This window comes from Fundulus heteroclitus, chromosome 21 (genome assembly GCF_011125445.2).
Source record: "Fundulus heteroclitus isolate FHET01 chromosome 21, MU-UCD_Fhet_4.1, whole genome shotgun sequence".
Lineage (NCBI taxonomy): Eukaryota > Metazoa > Chordata > Actinopteri > Cyprinodontiformes > Fundulidae > Fundulus > Fundulus heteroclitus.
In genome coordinates this window covers 40,498,907-40,517,776 of record NC_046381.1, presented here as the reverse complement: position 1 = coordinate 40,517,776, position 18,870 = coordinate 40,498,907, and the positions used below count along the sequence as shown (strand labels likewise).

At 43.0% G+C, this 18,870-nt stretch overlaps 1 protein-coding gene across 1 annotated transcript in view; it reads left to right on the top strand.

The window, feature by feature from the left end:
- The window catches only part of map7d2b (MAP7 domain containing 2b), a 47,767-nt gene that overhangs the window by 22,029 nt on the left and 6,868 nt on the right, over positions 1–18,870 (top strand). The window contains exons 6-12 of the mRNA XM_036124974.1: positions 4,300–4,370; positions 7,294–7,383; positions 11,547–11,636; positions 13,916–14,034; positions 16,028–16,101; positions 16,170–16,366; positions 18,103–18,241. Of these exons, the coding sequence (XP_035980867.1) occupies positions 4,300–4,370; positions 7,294–7,383; positions 11,547–11,636; positions 13,916–14,034; positions 16,028–16,101; positions 16,170–16,366; positions 18,103–18,241 (780 nt within the window). The remainder of the gene's footprint in view (positions 1–4,299; positions 4,371–7,293; positions 7,384–11,546; positions 11,637–13,915; positions 14,035–16,027; positions 16,102–16,169; positions 16,367–18,102; positions 18,242–18,870) is intronic.

The following is an 18,870-nucleotide window of genomic DNA, read 5'->3' as shown; positions in this document are numbered from 1 at the left end:
GAGTTTAGTGTGATAAAGCGCGTCATGGGGAATAAATCTGCATCTGACTGCGTATTTAACGACCCGCCGCTGGGAAACGTCAGCACTGAAACCTGAACTCCACCGTTTTTAAAACACAACATCTGTCTTATTGCCTGAACATCTGGGCATGGCCTGTTGGGATCCAGAGATGCTGAGGTGGGATTTCAGACCAACGCTGTCGAACCTTAGATCATCACAGGGGAACGTTTGACTCAAGCCGTCAGAATTTCAGCCAGTTTGACCCGAATCATAAGAACTGAATCCCAAACATCAGGTGTGCTGGTCGCTGGTTAAAGGCTCACTGAACAGGGATTCCTTCTGTAGATTTAATTGTGTTGTGTGCCCCCATCTGCATAACTTATTGACGTAATGATTGGTCAGGCTCTTGGGGAAATGACATCACTTTCAGAGCATCATCTGCCGTTTCCTGGAGCAGACGACCAGCATGCATTTCACCTCGGATGAGGTCAGCGTGGGTCAGAATACGTAGAATAAAGACCTGATGGCCTCCGTCTGCAGCTGACAGCTGTGGTTGGTACTGCTGCCTTGCAGCTAGAAGGTCCTGGGTTTGAAGCCCGGTCTGGGAACAGATATGGGGAGCGGTGAACTTTTAAACCCTGAGGTTTCATCGTACAGTTTGAGCTGTAGCTGAGTACAACGACTGAAAATATCGTACAGTGTGCGCCTGGCTTCACCTCAGAGCCTCGTTCTTAGGTATGAAGCCTTTCTTCTCCTCTGCTTCGGCTCCATCTTGGTCCCACACTGCAAAAAGGGAACTAAAAGTAAGTAAAATATTCTTAAAATTTGTATATTTTTCCTTGATTTGAGCAGCTAAATAAGACTATTTGCCAATGGAATAAGAATTTCTACCCCTAAGATAAGATAATTAGACATCCTGCACTTGAATAAGATGATGGAGATGAATTGTTCTTATTTTAAGTGCAAAAATCTTATTCTATTGGCAAATACTCTTTATCAGCTCAAATCAATGAAAAATACACTATTTTCAAGAGGATTTTACCTACTTTTAGTTCCCTTTTTGCAGTGCAGCTGCCCGGCCCGTTCAGATAAACGCTGACATCAGCAACTTTACCACATGAGGCTCAGAACTCGGTCCCTTTAAGCACCGATCAGTTTAGGTTGTAATATGTCAGACACGAGGCAGCAAGAGTCCTCCATTAACCATCTAAACCAGCACACTGCAAAAACGTAACTACAAATATGTAAAACTGTCTTAAAATGAGTGTATCTGTCCTTGATTTGAGCAGATAAATAAGATGATCTGCCAATGGAATAAGAGTTTTGCACTTAAAATGGGAACAAACTCATCCCCGTCATCTTATTTCTAGTGCAGGATGTCTAATTATCTTATTTTAGGGGTAAAAATGCTCATTCCACTGGCAGATATTATTATTTACCTGCTCTAAGACAGAAACACAAATTTATTTTTAGATCAGTTTTTGCAGTGCATTCATCCCACTGCAAATATCCCCCCTCCTTTTCATTTTAAAGCCCACGTTTTCCCCCTTAATCAGGTTAGGATCAGAACACCAGCGCCCAGGATCCATCCGTTAAAATCCTCCCACCTGCAGGACATTCCCTCCCAGTGCATCAGCATCATTATTACGTTTATTAAATGTAAATAAAGTGTCTCCCAGTCAGACCTTTAACCCATCAGAGAGTGATCAGCATGCATCCATGCCTCCTCAGATGTAAACGAGTCAGTTAACCGAGTCACACCTGGCTGCTAACTATCCTGGATTAACACTCAGCTCTGCCCCCTGATTCTGCCGATACGTCGTTATTCTGTTGCACCAGGAACTTTAACAGTGACAGAGCAAAATTAGACCCTTAGATGAGCATTGATCTGGTTGCATGTTAGTTTTACCCGTAATGTGACGTGTTTCATCAGTAATTTTAACCGTTAGCTGGTTTTCTGTTCATTCCTGCATCAGGATGCAGCAACAGACTCTGCTGCAGTCCGCTAATCCATCCTGCTGCCCGCTCCAGCTTTGATCTGCATCTGTATCAGTTTCTGGCCACTTTCATCCTCTCTACCCCACCTTACATCTCCCTCTCCCTTTAAACACCCCCCCCCCCCCCCCCACCTCCTGCAGCGTGTGCATGACTCTGCATGCAAACCCCCACATCGCTGAGCCGGGGCCTTCCCATCCTTTAGAAACAGGCGTCAGCTTCTATAGTGGAGGCAAAGCTGCTGCAGGTCTGGAGATTAACAGAATAAAAACAAACTTTGTGAAAGAAACGGAGATAAAACACAAAACAATGCATTAGTCAAACAAATTAACCTTTAGAAAATAATATTACGACAAAACATGTTGTTAAAAGCACAAAGACAGCTGGACTCCAGCTAAACTGTTAAAATATTTAGATTCAAGCATCAACAATAAGAAAATCGCTTTAATCACATTAATTAAAGCTTTTAAAGTTAAAATCTGCTTCCTCACAAAATGCTGGAGGAATTTTATTTTGTTATATCTGATACACAGCAGCAGCAGTAAAGGTTATTTCTGCTAGGAAGCTTCTAAATGAAATCATTTTCCTTCCATAAATGTAAAATTCTGCTTCTTTAAGCATTTTCAAGATGAATTAATATTTATTATACAGGCAGAGAAATTAACGGACATTATTTTACGTCACATTACAGCCGCTCATGTTTAAAACAACTCGTCATTTGAAAAATGGGATTTAAATGTTGCTCTTGGTGGCAATAAAATGCCTAAAACTCTACTTTAGCCACTATTTTAAAAGACAGGTGTTAATTATGCACAGAAAATAGAAATAATGGGATAGAATCATGAAAATATTTATTCCGAAAAAGATCAAAATCAAAGCAATTATTTACCTGATTTTTGCAGTGAGCTGGATTTTCTAATCTTTTTATTATAGGATAAACATCTTTATGGCTGTTTTAATATTATTATTATTATTATTATTATTATTATTATTATTATTATTATTATTATTATTCATATAATCATTTTTACTCAACAACACAAATAAACACAACAGACTGCAGCAGAATTAACATTACTTGTACATATGGGGATATTTTTATCAGAATAACGACAATAAAATACAGTTTCACGTGGATTTATTGTTCACCAACCTCTTCAACCTTCAAAGCAACAAGCTGTGTTTTATAGCTGATCTACGCTCAGTGGATCACAGGAAGAAACCGTGACGGATGATCAGAAAACAAGAAATAAACAATAATTACACGAATCCAGCACCAAAAACAGCGAATATTAAGCAGTAAATATTTACATAAATGAAATCAGGACCTCATTTGTTTGCAGCACCTTTAGGTGCCCCGCCCTGCTGGGGAGGCGACAGCTCGCTCCACCAGACAGAGGAAAGGAGCAGAAAACATAAATTAACATTTATAACTGCTATCTATCTAACAGGAAGGAGGACCAGCCTCTCCAGCTCTCACCTCCTCAAAAAGTCAGTTTGGCGTGTAACGTCACATTATGTCACCTGGGAAGTATTCACACCTCTGGTCTCTATTACGATAAATGAAGGAATGAATATCTCCTCCTCTGTCCATTTTATCTCAATTAACCGCCTCCTTTAGATTCTCATATGTTGCTGTTTTCTGCCTCTGTGATGATTAGGTTTTATTTTTTTACTCTAATGTTTGCATCCATTGGAGGTTAAATGGGGAGAAAGGATCAAAGGGATGCGGCTTGTATTAATAACCAGTTCACCCGTCTGACTGTGTGTGTGTGACTGTGGCTATGATGGGGGGGGGGGCTGTGTGACGAGCTGCATCTGGCCCCTCCTGTCTGGTAATGTGCTCTGTCACCAGAGAGAGAGAGATCGAGGTAAAGATGGGGGAGAGAGAGAGAGAGAGAGAGAGAGAGAGAGAGAGAGAGAGGGTGGGGGCAGCGGGGCTGAGGAGAGGGAGGGATGATAGAGGGAGTCGGTCCTGGCAGGCGGAGGAGAGCAGGAGCAGCGGCGCCGTATCATGAACCCCTGAGTGACAGAGCCGTAGCATCAGCGGGCGGCGAGCAGACGAGTGCCAGGCTGTTGCACGCCGTTGCCATGGCGCAGCCGTCTCCGTGCGCATCGCCCGGCGTCCGTCGCCGCAGCGATGGCTCGGTAAGAGAATCTCTCTTCTTCCCCGTCTCCGAACGCAACGAGCAGGAGAGGCTGGAGGCCCTGGTGCGGCGGCGAGCCGGCGGCGCCGACAGACGAGGAGGAGGAGGAGGAGGAGGAGGAGGAGGAGGAGGAGGAGGAGGAGGAGGAGGAGGAGGAGGAGGCCCGGGAGCACCTGGACAACAGGCCCAAACGGTGGACCTGGGGAGGACCGCCTGACGGAGCGGAAGGTAAGCGGAGGCTGGAGCTTTGTTGTGGGTCCTGATGATGTCACTGGTGGGAAAAAAAAAAAAAGGAGGGATGGGGGCTGGGAGCGACGGAGAGGAGGTCTGGAGGTCAGGTGGGGAAGGAAGAGGGGGATGGTGGGATGAAAAGGGTGGGGACACGAGAACGGAGGATAGGAAGTGATGCTGTGAGGAGGAGAAGTGATGCGGGAGGCCAGAGGAGAGAAAAGGGTGTGGAGGCTGCAATGCAGGAGCGGCTCAGCACTTTGTCTGCAGACCTCAGAGGGTTAGGAGCGGCGGTGTGAGGCGGCGTGAGGCGACGTGTGCGCTGACATCATCCGCCGCGGGACGCCCGCAGACCTGCGCAGGTAGACGGCTTCACCTGCTACAGGTGTGTGTTTCTCTGCCGGTGTCTCTGCCGGGAGGCGCTCTGACTCCCCGCAGGGAACCACGGCTCTCCTTCATGGCCACAGAGTGCGACATGGTGCTGGCCCTTTAAGCTGCGCTGGCCTCCACCCTGAGTCTGACGTCTCTGCTGCCAGCGCCGCGCCGCAGCCTCACCTAAAGACGCCGTGCTGCCACACAGCCATCAATTATTCACTCCGGCCATCAGCTGGATGGGCGTCCGCCCCGCAGCGCCTCCGGCTCCGGCCCGGCGGCCTGCCGCTCAGGCTGATCTGAGGTCTGCCGGGCCCAGCGGAGGACGCTCGCTGCAGCAGAAACGGCGGCGTCTCGTCTTACAGCGCCGCAGCCGCTGGCGAGCGGAGGAGCGCTGCGGAGGACCTTCTGGCCCAGAAACGCTCGGGAACAGATTCATTCATGAGCAAAATGTTGAATCGGTGGAAAGGTGTCGATTAGTCAGGCTTAACCGGAAATCTGTGACAATTTTACCGAGAAAATCAATTATGCTTGAGCTGATCTGTTATTATTTTTAATTGTTAAGAATCCAAACAGAGATGAGATGCACAGATTAATCAGCCGGGGACTAGAATCGGCTCCAACCACCTCCTGTCTGTAAACACACCAACCAGCAGCATGGTGTGCAGCCTTTGATGCATAAATATTGCTAAATTTTAAATTTCCAATCATTTCCTCTTGGGTTTACAACCTCTGCCTCAATCAGCACTGCAAAAACGGAACTAAAAATAAGTTACATTTTCTTGAAATGAGTGTATTTGTCCTTGATTTAAGCAGGTAAATAAGATTATTTGCCAATGGAATGAGATTTTTGCATTTCCTTAAAACAGGAACAACTCATTTCCATAGTCTTATTTAGAGGGCAGAATATCTAAATATCTTATTTTAGGGGTCGAAATACTCATTCCATTGGCAGATAATCTTATTTACCTGCTCAAATCAATGACAAATACACCAATTTCAAGAGAATTTGACTTATTTTTGTGCCGTTTTTGCAATGAGTAAACCTGGAGCGGTCCTTTTTCTCGTGTGTTGGGATAAAAATTAAGAGTCAGCAGGTTAGAGCCTGATGTGTGCATCTCCAAAAATCAGGAAAATGTGTTTCTTATCGAATGTTTAAGGTGTTAAAAGTAACTAATTTCAAAGAAACGGCTGCAGAAAGGGTTGGAATAAAAGGACAGGATGTGAGGACCGGCCTTCAGCTGCGCCGCTCTGTGGCTTATTGTGAAGCGTTTAAATGCCTTTCCATGAAGGTTTGTCCGTACAGACAAACTCTGACCCACCAGCGCTCGTACATCAGGAAAAAGGTCGTTGTGATCCAGGAGGCTGGTGGGATTATCTTACAGTTTGGTGTTGGGTTAATCTTTGAGCTTCCTCTTCATCCCGCCCGCTCGGCTCCAGTCGATGAGGATTTGGACGCATCAGAACGGGACCCTGACCTACTAATGGAGCGAGCGTTTCATTTCTTTCCAGCTTGGCCAGATAAACGCAGAGACAGAATAAAGCAGCAGGCAGCGCGGAGCTGGAGACGGGTCGATATTTAGCTGATATTTTCTCTTTGGGACGCGCCTCTCAGGTTCATCTGGTGTCGCAGTGAAGCGTTCTGCTGCAGCTGGGATTGATTTGCTCCCTGCACTGCAAAAACAGACCTAAAATGTTCTTAAAATGAGTGTATTTGTCCTTGATTTGAGCAGGTAAATAAGATGATTTGCCAATGGAATAAGATTTGTGCTCTTAAAATAGGAGCAACTCATCTCCATCATCTTATTTCAAGTGCAAGATGTCTAATTATCTCAATTTAGGGGTCAAAATACTCATTCCATTGGCAGATAATCTTATTTATTGGCTCAAATCAAGGACTTTAAGAACATTTTACTTATTTTTAGATCTGTTTTTGCAGTGTGCTCTGTGAAAACAGGCTTCCTTTGGGTTAAACGTGGGCCCTTTAAGTCCAAAACACAACGCTGGCTGCTCCTAATTGAGCTGATAAACCAGAGCTTCTGTCCACTGCTCTCTGCACTGCAGGGGTTTATTATTTATGTTGATTGGATTCAGCCTCCAGCTCATAATTACGTGAGCTGATCGCTGGCAGAAAAACACTAAAAACATCCAGCCTCCTGGCAGGAAAGGTGCAGCAGCCGTTCCAGCAGCAGCAGCAGAGCTTTAAACAGAGGAAACCTGAACTCAGACGAGGAGAAATATCCTCCTGGAGGTCCTGCTGGAGGAACGTTGCTGTTTAGCTGCTGTTGTTTGTCAGAGGTTGTTGTTTTGCTCCCTGCCTGGTTTCTGGCTGCTGTCTTTGTGCCGTTTGCAGCTGTTGGGTCCGGGTAGATGAGGATGTGTGTGTGTGCTGCTTCCCGGGCCGCTCTCAGAACCGCGGTCCATCCCTCCTGGCGCATGGACACGCCCCCCCCCCCCCCCCCCCCCCCCCCGTCTCAGTGTTTCTGAAACAGGTGTTTGTGTGACTGCGTAACGCTTCTGCTCTCTCCGCTCTGCTTCGCCTGCTGCCCAGGTAACCCTAAGACCCCGCCCTGCCATGCCATTGGCTCCGCTCTGCCCAATGAGCTTCCTGCCGCTTCCAGCGCCAGCCAATCCCGCAACGGTACAGACCTCACCGCTCTGTGTGCCACGCCCATCCCCCCCCCCGCAGCTGATCCGGTGTCTGCATGCGTGTCTTTGTGTCGTCCTGTGACAACGTCCTCAGGTGCTCCAGGGTCTCTGCTGAGGAGGTCTGCATGCTTTATGCCTGGAGCACCAGGTCTCCGGTTCACAGACGCAGAACGCGATGAACTTTTAACATGTTTTGTCTTGCAGCATTTCACATCTGTGTCCATTTATTATCTGTTCCTGTTTTTTTTTTTATCAAATTAATCAAAATGTTTGAACAGAACCTTTTACAAACGGCCAAATCTGAGTGATCCGTATTTATCACACAAAACTCGCTCCTGTCATCGTTACACAGTCACATAACTACATTTCTATGATAAAATAGGACAATTAATAGCTCACATACAAGTGATAGGAAATGGAAAAATAAATAGAAGAAATAAAGACATGAAACTAGTTTATTTTCTATATATTTCAAATTCATCCATCCATTCTACACCCATTTATCCATGCAGGGTCGTGGATGGGGGGCAATTATAGACCAATTAACTTAACAGTTGTGATTTTGGACTCAGACATGTCTCCCCAGATGTAAATGAGTCAGTTAACCGAGGCACACCTGGCTGCTAAATATCCTGGATTAACACTCAGCTCTGCCCCCCATTCAGACAACTACGTTGTTTTTCTGTTGCAACAGGAATTTTAACAGTGACAGAGCAAAATTAGACCCTTAGATGAGTATTGAACTGGTTGCATGTTGGTTTCACCCGTAATGTGACGCGTTTAATCTGTAATTTTAACCCTTAGCTGGTTTTCTGTGCAGAAAGTTGGGGTTTGAACCCAGGACCTTCTTTCAACAGTGCTACCCAGAACCAGAACCAGACATGGAGAAGCAGCATTTAGTTCCTATGCTCCACTGATCTGGAACAAACTACCAGAAAACTGTAAAAGTGCTGAAAGCCTGAGTTCCTTTAAATCAAGATTAAAAACCTGTTTGTTTAGAGTTGCCTTTAAATGTAAATGTTGAAGCTTGTAGCTCATCTCGTCTTAACATCTATCTTAACAAACTGTTTCTTATTTTAGTTGTAGCTCTTATCTGGACAAAACTACTTTAGATCAGAAACATCCAAAATGCACTTTGTTTATTTCTTATTATGAATAGAAACAATTAAGAACTGTGATTTTATGAGAAAAACTATATTTTTGTGGGATGTGCCCAAAAAATCCTCCAAAGGAAGGCAGCCAGAGGAGGAAGTCCATCATATCTTCGTCCTTTCATAATGGTTATCATTATTGTTATGTATTACCTTTATTTAACTTGTTTAAATTAAGGGACTAATTCTGCCTATTATAGCTCTAACTCAGTCATCATGTCATACCTCGCTCAGGCAGCCATTTTCATTTTGTTCCCACATACATACCTGCAGGATGTCAGTTTATTTGTCTCATTATTCGTATAAAAAGTGATGAATTCTGGCGACAAATCGACAAAAAGATCCAACATATATTCAGTTATTGCTAAATGTCACAGAGTCTGAGGCCTGTTCAGGACAAAGTGTCTCCAAACAGCCTCCTGCTGCTGCAGGATATTGACGGGAGTCATTTGTCTTTAATTATGCAGGCTGTGAGGAGATTATAGAAAATTACTTCGACATATCTGTTGTAAAGTGGAGACAAAACGTCTCTGAGGCAGGAACCATTTTATCCATGGCTGCCACAACATGGCCCTTTTCGTAGGTGGAAGAGTCGAGTTTGAATGGATCAAAACTGCTAAATTACGACATGGAGAAGAGCTGAAATGACCAGTTTCTGCTTATTATTATTATTATTATTTAATGTTGGTATAAATAACTGAAAGGCTTTGTTCCTTTACGCTGGTTATAGAAACCTGCTCCATTTTTTCATATTAAAAGTCTGAAAAGGAACAAAATGGCCAACAGAAAATTAGATCTGCACCTTGTAAAACCAAACGTTTGCTTTTCTTCAGTCATTTTCATCCAGAAGTCGACTTTTATTTTTATATTTTCCAGCACTTTAGCCAGACCTTTTTGCAGTGTTTTAAATTTGTAAATATCCAGCTAATGTCTCTGAATAACAAACTACAGAAAGCCTGAAGAGCTGTTGATCAAGACCACTTTAAAAGTAATTACAGGAACTTCTGGGAATAAATGTGAAGAAATTAGGAGTGTAATATGGACTCAGGCAGAAACATCCATCCTCATCACAACAACAGGCTGCGCCCCTTCCTGTCCTCCATTGGCCTTGTTTAGCCATGCATACGTGTGATTCTCAGCAGGGAACCCAGTCCATAAAGCTCCACACACACCCATGCACATCATCATCATACCAGACATTCAGCCTGTAGCCATCCACCTCCCAGACCACACAGCATCCAGCAGATATTTTCAATCATTACTGCCCCCATTTTACAGATCAGCCGCTGCAAAGCACCTCTCTCTTTGTTTATTTGTTTCCTCATTGTGTCGCTCTAGGAAATATGTGCACTGTAATGTCAACTTTTATCAAGAAAATCTGCTTTTCATACTCCGTAACCCACTCTGGGAGTCATTATCACCGTATTGTTTCCACATCGTTGAACCATTTAGGATGAAAACTGCTTATTAGAGGAGATTAAACTCTAACGACTGAAGACTGCAAGACAAAAAATACAAAAGAAACTGCCGATGGCGAATCTAAACGTGTCAAATGATGAATTGGGTCCGATTTAAGTTTAAATCCAGCATTTATTTAATTTGTGAAATTAAAACAGGGTTTTGTTCAACTTCTGAGTTTTCCTTTTGTTTCTATCTTTACTAAGATACATTATTAGTTAAAAAAAAAAACAAGCATCCCGTTTTTAAAGTGTATCATGAAATGAGTGATACTGTTGCACACGTTATGTGATCTGAAGCCCGGCTGCCACAGATTTCTTTGGACATGTCCAGAAAATCCACATCATGTCCGTCTAAATTCCATTTTTACTGCACAGAAGCTCCAAAGATACACATATGAGGATATCCTGCAGAACATTTGCAACAACAACCCAATAATAACCTTTGCTTTAACTACGCTACACTATGCAGACGCTCTGTCTGCGCTGATGAAAACAAAATCACCTCATAATGCTAAATGCAGGGACAGCAGGGGAGTTGGGCCTATTATTGGTATGTTTAAACATTGAACCTTCGGACTGAGATGGTGAAAGATAAATGAAATATATATATATAAAGAAAAAACAGATGATTTATAAGAATACGAAAACAGATTTAAAAGATTTTTTGAGGGAAATAAATGAATGTGACTCTCTGCCCTTGAGTTTTTGTGCATTCATCCTCTTGTCCTTCATTAATTCATTGCAATTTCAAGCAGGTTTACACACTAATACTGATAAATGAAATGTGACTGAAGGAAATTACTGGAGCAAGGATTTTTTTTGAGCTGTCTGATAACATTAATTCTGCATTTAGAGAAATGAACGGATTTTAAAGCTGACTAAACAGATTTAAATAGCATATTTTATGAGCTTTGGGAGCTCGGCTCTAAGATCTGCTGGTTAGAAACTTTAATAAGAATCTTTAATAATTCATGAAACATCTCAAAACAGGAAGTGGCATTTAAGTAGCATGTTATGTATAGTAAAATAATCTTTTTTTTTGATTGGGTCAATTCGTATATACCAAATATGAGGATAGTTAATCTACTTAGGGAAAAAATGCTGATAATCCCTTTTCTGTCTAAAGCCAGTTAAAGGTTAGATTGACATTAAACTCAAACTAGATCCTTATTTTCAGTTATTCTGGGTTCCTTCTGTCGTTCTTTCTGCTTCCACGGTGCCTTCAGGCGCTATAGGAAAGCTTCACGTGTGATTTTCCTTCATCGTCCTCCATTTCATGATGAAGCACTTCTGCTGCTGCCGCTGCTTCGCTGCTGCCTTGCATCACCAAGGTTAATTCATGCAGCGGCTGCACGGCTCATCGATCTGCACCTTTATCTTCTGTGTGAGCCGGCAGGTTTGTGATTGTGATTCAGGTGTTTGTCCTCAGGTCTGCCCAGAACATTTTAATATACCGAACGCAGCGTGGATCGGGGGGGTTTGACTCAGCCCTGGAGGGTCCTGTGGGAATAACTGACCGGGTTGTTTTTCTTCTTTTTGAATAGCAGTCGACTTCCTGTCTCCACCAGCCATGGATCAGCCGAACAACAAACAGCTCTCCAACTCTGCGGCAGCCCTCAACTCCCCAGAGCGAGGTGAGACCGCCGGATCAGACGAAGAGAAAACAAACCGTTCGTGACGTAAAGCTTCTCGGTTTGCAGCATCTAAACCTGCAAAGCCAACATGCAATTGTGATAATATCGTAGAATATAAACCCACATGTTCCTCAGGCTTCTTTCTGTTTTCCCATCATCACAACGTTCCCACCGTTCCGCCTCAGCTGCAGCATCTCAGGCACTCGTTTCTGCAGCGAGGTCCATCCAGCTGAGGGATGTCTCACCGGTGTGCAGAGGGGGGAGGGACGGAGGGAGGGGGGGAGTTCTTAGCTATTGCAGTTTTGCACACATTGGTATTGCAGGGAGAGAGATTTGATTATATTGTGCAGCTCTGTTAATATTGACCGCGGGTTAATACTGCAGATGGTTGATTTAGCTTTTTTTACCCTTCTTAACGCCTCTCATGCTCAGTAATTTGCTGTGTCTATCCTAAGATCCACTGGTCAGTTTATTAGTTTCATGTTTACCTGCTTTTTATTCATTGATCTTTCATCATTTCAGATTCAGAGCTTCTGGGTGACAGTTTGAACTAAAAAAAACAGAGCTGGAGGCGACTGGTTCACTGGGTAGAGTAGGTGTCTCGCAGTCTGAAGGTTGGGGGTTTGATTTGAGCTCTCCCCCCGTCACATGTCGATGTGCCTCAGGGCAAGGCACTTAACCTGTACACTGTGACTTTCTCCTGCATTGTTTACATTTAAGTTGTTTTACTTTTAAATCAGTGCTGCACCTTATACTGTATTTTAAATCTACAGTAAATTACAAGCTGTATTCTTGCACAAATGCCCTTGCACAATCAATTTCTGCACAAAGAAATGGTTTTAAAAATACTCACCTGTATACTGTGACTTTCTTATGCATTGTTTACATTTAATTTGCTTACTTTTAAATCACTGCTGCACCTCATACTGTAATTTCAATTCTGCTGCAATTTTTACAAGCTGTATGCAACGTAAATTTCATTCTGTACGCACTCTGTGCGTACAACACGACAAATAAAGTTGTCTAAGTCTAAGTTAACCCCATGATGCAAACCGATCTGCATGTGAGATTATGAGATTACAGATGCTGGAGCTGCAGAAAGCAGTTACTGGGAGACAACAGATAACTCACGGGCTCACAGGTGTGGCGTGCATAAACAAATGGACAGTTATCTCAGAGCAGAAAAGACGTGGATGAAACCTGGAGCCGAAGCTATTTCAGTCTAACAGTGACGACATGGGAGGGATTTACCACTCCTGCAGGGCGAGTCCTTCCTGATGATTTACCTTTATTCCTACTAGACCAGAGCTCTGCAGCCTTTACAATCCAGAGAAATGTTTTCCTCAGTCCAGCTAAATAAAACCCGTTCAAAGCCGCTAACATTACACAAGACTTTGAACATAGACAATTTAATTTCTAATGTAAATATCTACTATAGGAATGTTTTTGTCATTTATAAAGAAGCATCAATTTAATTTCTATATTTGGGTTTAAAATAAATTGGGTGCGTTTTCTTCTTTAACCTGTAAGATTTGAGGGAAATTATGTTAAGAAAGCACATAGTTTCCAACATAATTAGTAGACAAATCCATCTAAAACAATATTACTGGTACTTATAGAGTTGTTCTGTTGTGGAAATCCAATGAAATTAATCCATTAAAATGCAGAAAAATTGTGCATTTGTTAATACATTAGTGTTTAAAAGCATTAGTTATTTTTTCATAATTTTAATAAGCTATTAGGAGCCAATCTGAAGGTCCAAAGAGCCACTAGTGGGTTTCAGAACCAAAGACAACGATGCAATAAAAATGTAAATAAATAAAGAATGAATTATCTCAGATTGATGGAAAAAAATATCGTTCAATAAAATGTGGTAGTTGGTTCAGATTAACAAGTAGCTGCTTTTTTGAATTAGTTTGTATTCAAATCTGTGCCTTTAAAACACTTAAAGTCATATATCTAAGTAGGAGATTATTCTTGTATTTGATTGGGACTTTATTATTTCTTTTGTTTTAGAATTAAAAAAATAAAGAGAACTAAAATGTATAGAATTAAATTTTGCTTAAATTTTGCTTATGTTTTCCAATAAATGTTTATTTAGTTTAAGCATCATAATAATTAAACTGTTTTTTGTATCAAACTGGCTCTGATTTTATTACCACAAATGGTTTTTGTAACTTATTTCAAAGTGCCTGTCAGTATGCCTGTTTTTCATCGTATTCCATGTTATTAATTTTTTCAAACGTCTTTTTGTTGTGTGTTGGTCTGTGACCTGTCAGTGTCTTCTGTGTCCCGTCGAACAGCTTCCCCCAACAACAACAGATCCTTCAGGAGTCCCTCCAACCGCAGAAGCATCGCTGGATTCCCCGACGACACGTCCAAAGCCAGAACCCCTACGGTCAGCTCAGGCTTGATTTTCTACCAACCAGACAATAAAACTGTTACTTTTACTGAACACCAGGCTTAAAACCAAGTTCCCAGACTAATTAGCTCTCCTACTCAACGTATTCAGCACCATGATGACAAGCGTTATGGTTCCTGTGTTTAATAAGGTCCTGATGTCTGTGCACTGGAGACTTTTACCTGCAGACTAAAATGTTTTATTTGTCTTTTATAAAATCAGAGAATGTAGTTTTGTGGTGTCAGAAAAGTTTTTTTTAAATGTTCAGTCTTTCCTCTTTGGAAACTGTCTGGGGATAAATGATGTACAAACCTTTTTCACATTTTGTCTTTGCTGACACAAAACCTCAGTTTGTTTTAGTGGGATTTTAAGTGACAGACAAACAAATTATTAGATAGTTGGGAAGTTGGAGAAAGAAATGAAGCTTGGTTGTAAAAACATTTGGAGTGAATTTATGTTCGACCCCTTTTAGTCTGATGCCCCTAAATAAAATCCAGGGCAGCTTCAGAACTCGTCTAATTGATAACCAGAGTCCTCCTGTGTTAAATTTAATCTCAGCACAAATGCAGCTGTTCTGCTTCTGGCCTCAGAGGTTCTTTAGAGAACATTAGAGAACAACCAGCATCATGGAGACCGAGGAACCCAGCAGACGGGTCAGGGAGAAAGTCCCGGTCCAGTTTAAGCTGCAGGAGACGTTCCCTAACCTAATAGAGGTTTCCTTGAAGTTGTTCCCTAGAAAATAATCCCTAGATGTTCCCTAGAAAATGCTCCCTAGCAGATACTCCCTAGAGGATGTTCCCTAGCAGACATTTCCTAGAAGATGTTCCCTAAAAAACATTTTCTAATAGAGGTTCCCTAGATGTTTCCTAGAAGACATGCTCAAGAAGACATTCCCTAGAAAATGTTCCCTAGAAGATGTTCCCTACAAGACTCCTCTAGAAGACATTCTCGAGAAGATGTTCCCTAGAAGATATTCTCTAGAAGACATTCCCTAGAAAATGTCCCCTAGAAGATGTTCCCTAGATGATGTTCCCTATGATGTTCCCTAGAAAATGTCCTCTAGAAAATGTCCCCTAGAAAATGTTCCCTAGAAGATGTTCCCTAGCAGACATTCCCTAGAAGACATGCTCAAGATGTTACCTAGAAGATGTTCCCTAGAAAATACTCCCTAGATGTTCCCTAGAAAATGCTCCCTTGCAGATATTCCCTAGAGGATGTTCCCTAGCAGACATTTCCTAGAAGATGTTCCCTAAAAAACATTTTCTAATAGAGGTTCCCTAGATGGTTCCTAGAAGACGTTCTCTAGAAGACATTCCCTAGAAAATGTTCCCTAGAAGACATGCTCAAGATGTTCCCTATGATGTTCCCTAGAAAATGTTCCCTAGAAGATGTTCCTTAAAAAACATTTCCTAATAGAGGTTCCCTAGATGTTCCCTAGAAGATGTTCCCTAGCGGACATTCCCTAGAAGACATGCTCAAGATGTTCCCTAGAAGATGTTCCCTAGAAGACGTTCCATAGAAGATGTTCCCTAAAAAACATTTTCTAATAGATGTTCCCTAGATGTTCCCTCGAACATGTACTCTAGAAGGAACATGTCCTCCCAGGAAGACTTGCAGCTGTAACGGCTGTGAAACGGGAAAACATCTTCTTCTGAGTTTCATTCTAAACAGATAATTATAAAACACGCATCATTTTCCTTTCACTTCAGAATGACACAATTACTTTGTGTTGATCTGTTGCATTAAATCAAAACATAATACATATAAAATGTTCATTGCAACATGATGAAATGTTAAAAATGTTCAGGGAGTATCAATCCTGCTGCAGGTTTCTATCCAGACTGAGCCAACCTGCTCTGATGAGCTCCATCTGTAACAAGTTGTTTAGTTGCATCTGCAGAGCTTAACCCACAATTACAACGTTAATTTATCATGTCAGACCTCCTGAGCATCATGCGTTAACGTCATGTGTTGTAAATGTGACCCACAGGGGGAGACACCGAGCACCCCGGTCCGTAGTTCTTCCTTCAAGGCCAACAGCAAGAGCCACGCTGCGCCGAAGCGGTACGTAGACGCTCCACCACGCCTCCGACCCGGGTCGTACTCCAGATGACGGCATGTTTTCTTTACAGGGTGAGGTCCAACAGGAGCCGGGCCCAGTCTCCCTGCTCCCCCGGACAGTACCCCCCCTCCCCGCTCCGGCAGAGAGCCACCACCCCCGGCTGCGAGGACAGCAAAGGTCACCTCACGCTGGAGAGAAAATCTGCTAAATCTGACGCCGCAGACAGCAAGAAGATCAGCAAGTCCAGCAGCAGAGAGCTGAACGCAGGTAGAGAGGCTGATTGTTGCCGTCTCCACTTCTCTGAACATGAGAAACTTTAACAAGAAGACAAAGATTAAAGAACCAACAACCACTGCTACCAGATGCTATCTATGTAATCTTCTCAACATCTACACACCTTTGAGAGAGCAGCAGTCAACCAGCCAGTTTCTCCTCAATGTTCTGAGATCAAAGCTAAAACACAGAGATGATTGAGCGTTTGCTCATCTTTTATAGTCTTTTAGGATTTCTTCTCTCTCTCCTGGCCTTTGATTGGCTGAGAATGAGACGCTGAATAGTTTTTAGAAATCTGTAACACAGCAGACCGTGGACCAGTCCTCCAGAGGAGAAGTTTCGGTGCCGGCAGCTCCTTGGTAGTGAGACATGCTGGCTCTAAATATGGCGACGATGTCAGGAAGAATGGCAGAGATGCATCCACAATCAGGTTACACGAGGTAAAGCTCATAGGTACGGCACAGAAACAAGGTGTTGGTCCAGAAATCAGAAGCCTGGTTAAAGTCTGATGAGAGCAAGGTGAGTTAGGGAGATCCAGGAGACAGAACCGAGGTCGTTAAGTGTTTTAAGGAGGACATGGAGAGAACGCTGGACATCTATTGGCTGGAGGTTTCAATAATCTGGCGAGGAGGCAGTGGCTGTGGTGACTGTAAACCGAGCAGATAAGAGGTGTGAAGCATGAGGCTGATCACAGCGGAGCAGGTGGGCAGAAAGCAAATCTTAATTATTCTGTGTTTTATTCATCCTTATTAGTTTTATTCTGGGCAATATTTATATTATTGGTGTAACTGCATGAATAAATCTGACGCTGTGAAGTAGGGCGGTGGATCTATGGTGCTGTGGGCCTGTTTCTCCAGTAAAGGCCTGGGGAACTCGTCAGACTGCGTGGCATCAGGAATTATTTAAAACAAAAACCTGGTGGCTAGAAAGCTGGGCAGGATAACGATCCAGAACATAAACCCAGATTAATACAGTTCATGAAGCACAACGTCGCTCTGCAGACGACGCTATGGCGACACTAAATTAACTAATTTAAGGGTTTTTATACGTCTTTACCAGAGGTGCCAATAATGGTGGTGGGGTGTGGTATTGGTCCAGTTATTACGTCTTAATCTGTTCTATGACAAAAACAGCAACAGCAGCTCATTAGTCCAGTCAGCAGTTTATTATCTAGTCTATGATAAGTTAGCCTGATTATCCCAGGATGAGTGGTGTAGGAGCCATTTTTCCTTTCCTGTGTTTATCGCCAGCAGGGGGCGTATTTCATTTTGAGTTCTGAGTGTCTGATGGGGGATGGGGTTATTTAAGGTCAACCATGATTGTGTTCAGGTGTTGTTAATGGGAAGAGGTAACAGTTTTCTACTGTGCTTGGTTTGGATTGAAGTGGAATGTTGGTGGATCTAAATGGAAACAATAAGAAAATGGACATTGTTCTGATAATAAATGACTTTCTAATAAGTCAAACTGAAGATCGGCCTGGCGAATCTTAATCGAGCGCACGTAAAACCAACGCCTTTCAGAAACAACAACCAGTAGCCTAAAATAGAGGATTTTAGCTGCTACAAGTGGAGAACAATAAAGACCGACTCGTCTCCTGGGTTTCATCTCTGGACAGAATCTGTAAACATGCTCGTCCATCCTGCACGTTTTCCTGCTCTGCTAAAACACATTTTACCATCTTCTTATGCGGCCATCTTTGTTTCTCTTTGTTTCGTCCCACTCCCACACAGAGTCACCGAGCACCCCCACTGGCAGGAGCGTCGGCGGCACGACGGACGCTGAGGAGGCGTCCCGGCTGCTGGCGGAGCGGCGCCGTCTGGCCCGGATACAGAAGGAGCAGGAGGAGAGGCAGCGACAGGAGGAGGAGAGGTGAGACTGCAGGAGAAAGCTGTTGATGTGCAGCAGAATCTGCAGACTGAGCTGAGCTGAACACGTGTTTCTACAGGAAATAATGAAAAATAATGTCCAGAGAAAACAGTTCAGAAACTCCTCAGTCCTGCAGGCTGAGCTGCTTTAATCCATTTGATCCGTGATCAGCCTGGAGACGTCCTCCTCCACCCTGGAGGAGCAAGCGTCCGTCCCTCTATTCATCCATCCATCCATCCATGTATTGATTCATCCATCCATTCAACTATTTATCAATTCATCCATCCATTATCCACCAATTCATCCACCCATCCGTCTGTCTGTCCATCTATTCACCCATCCATCCAACTACATATCAATTCATCCATCCATCCATCCATCCACTCATTCATTCATTCATTCATTCATCCATTAAATCATTCATTCATCCATTCATTCATTTGTCAATCCATTAATTAATTCATCTATCAATCATCCATCCATCCATCCATCCATCCATCCATCATCTATCCATCCATCCATCCATCCATTCATTCGTCAATCCATTAATTAATTAATTCATCCATCAATCATCCATCAATCATCCATCCATCCATCCATTCATCCATCCATCCAGTTCTGACATAAACGTG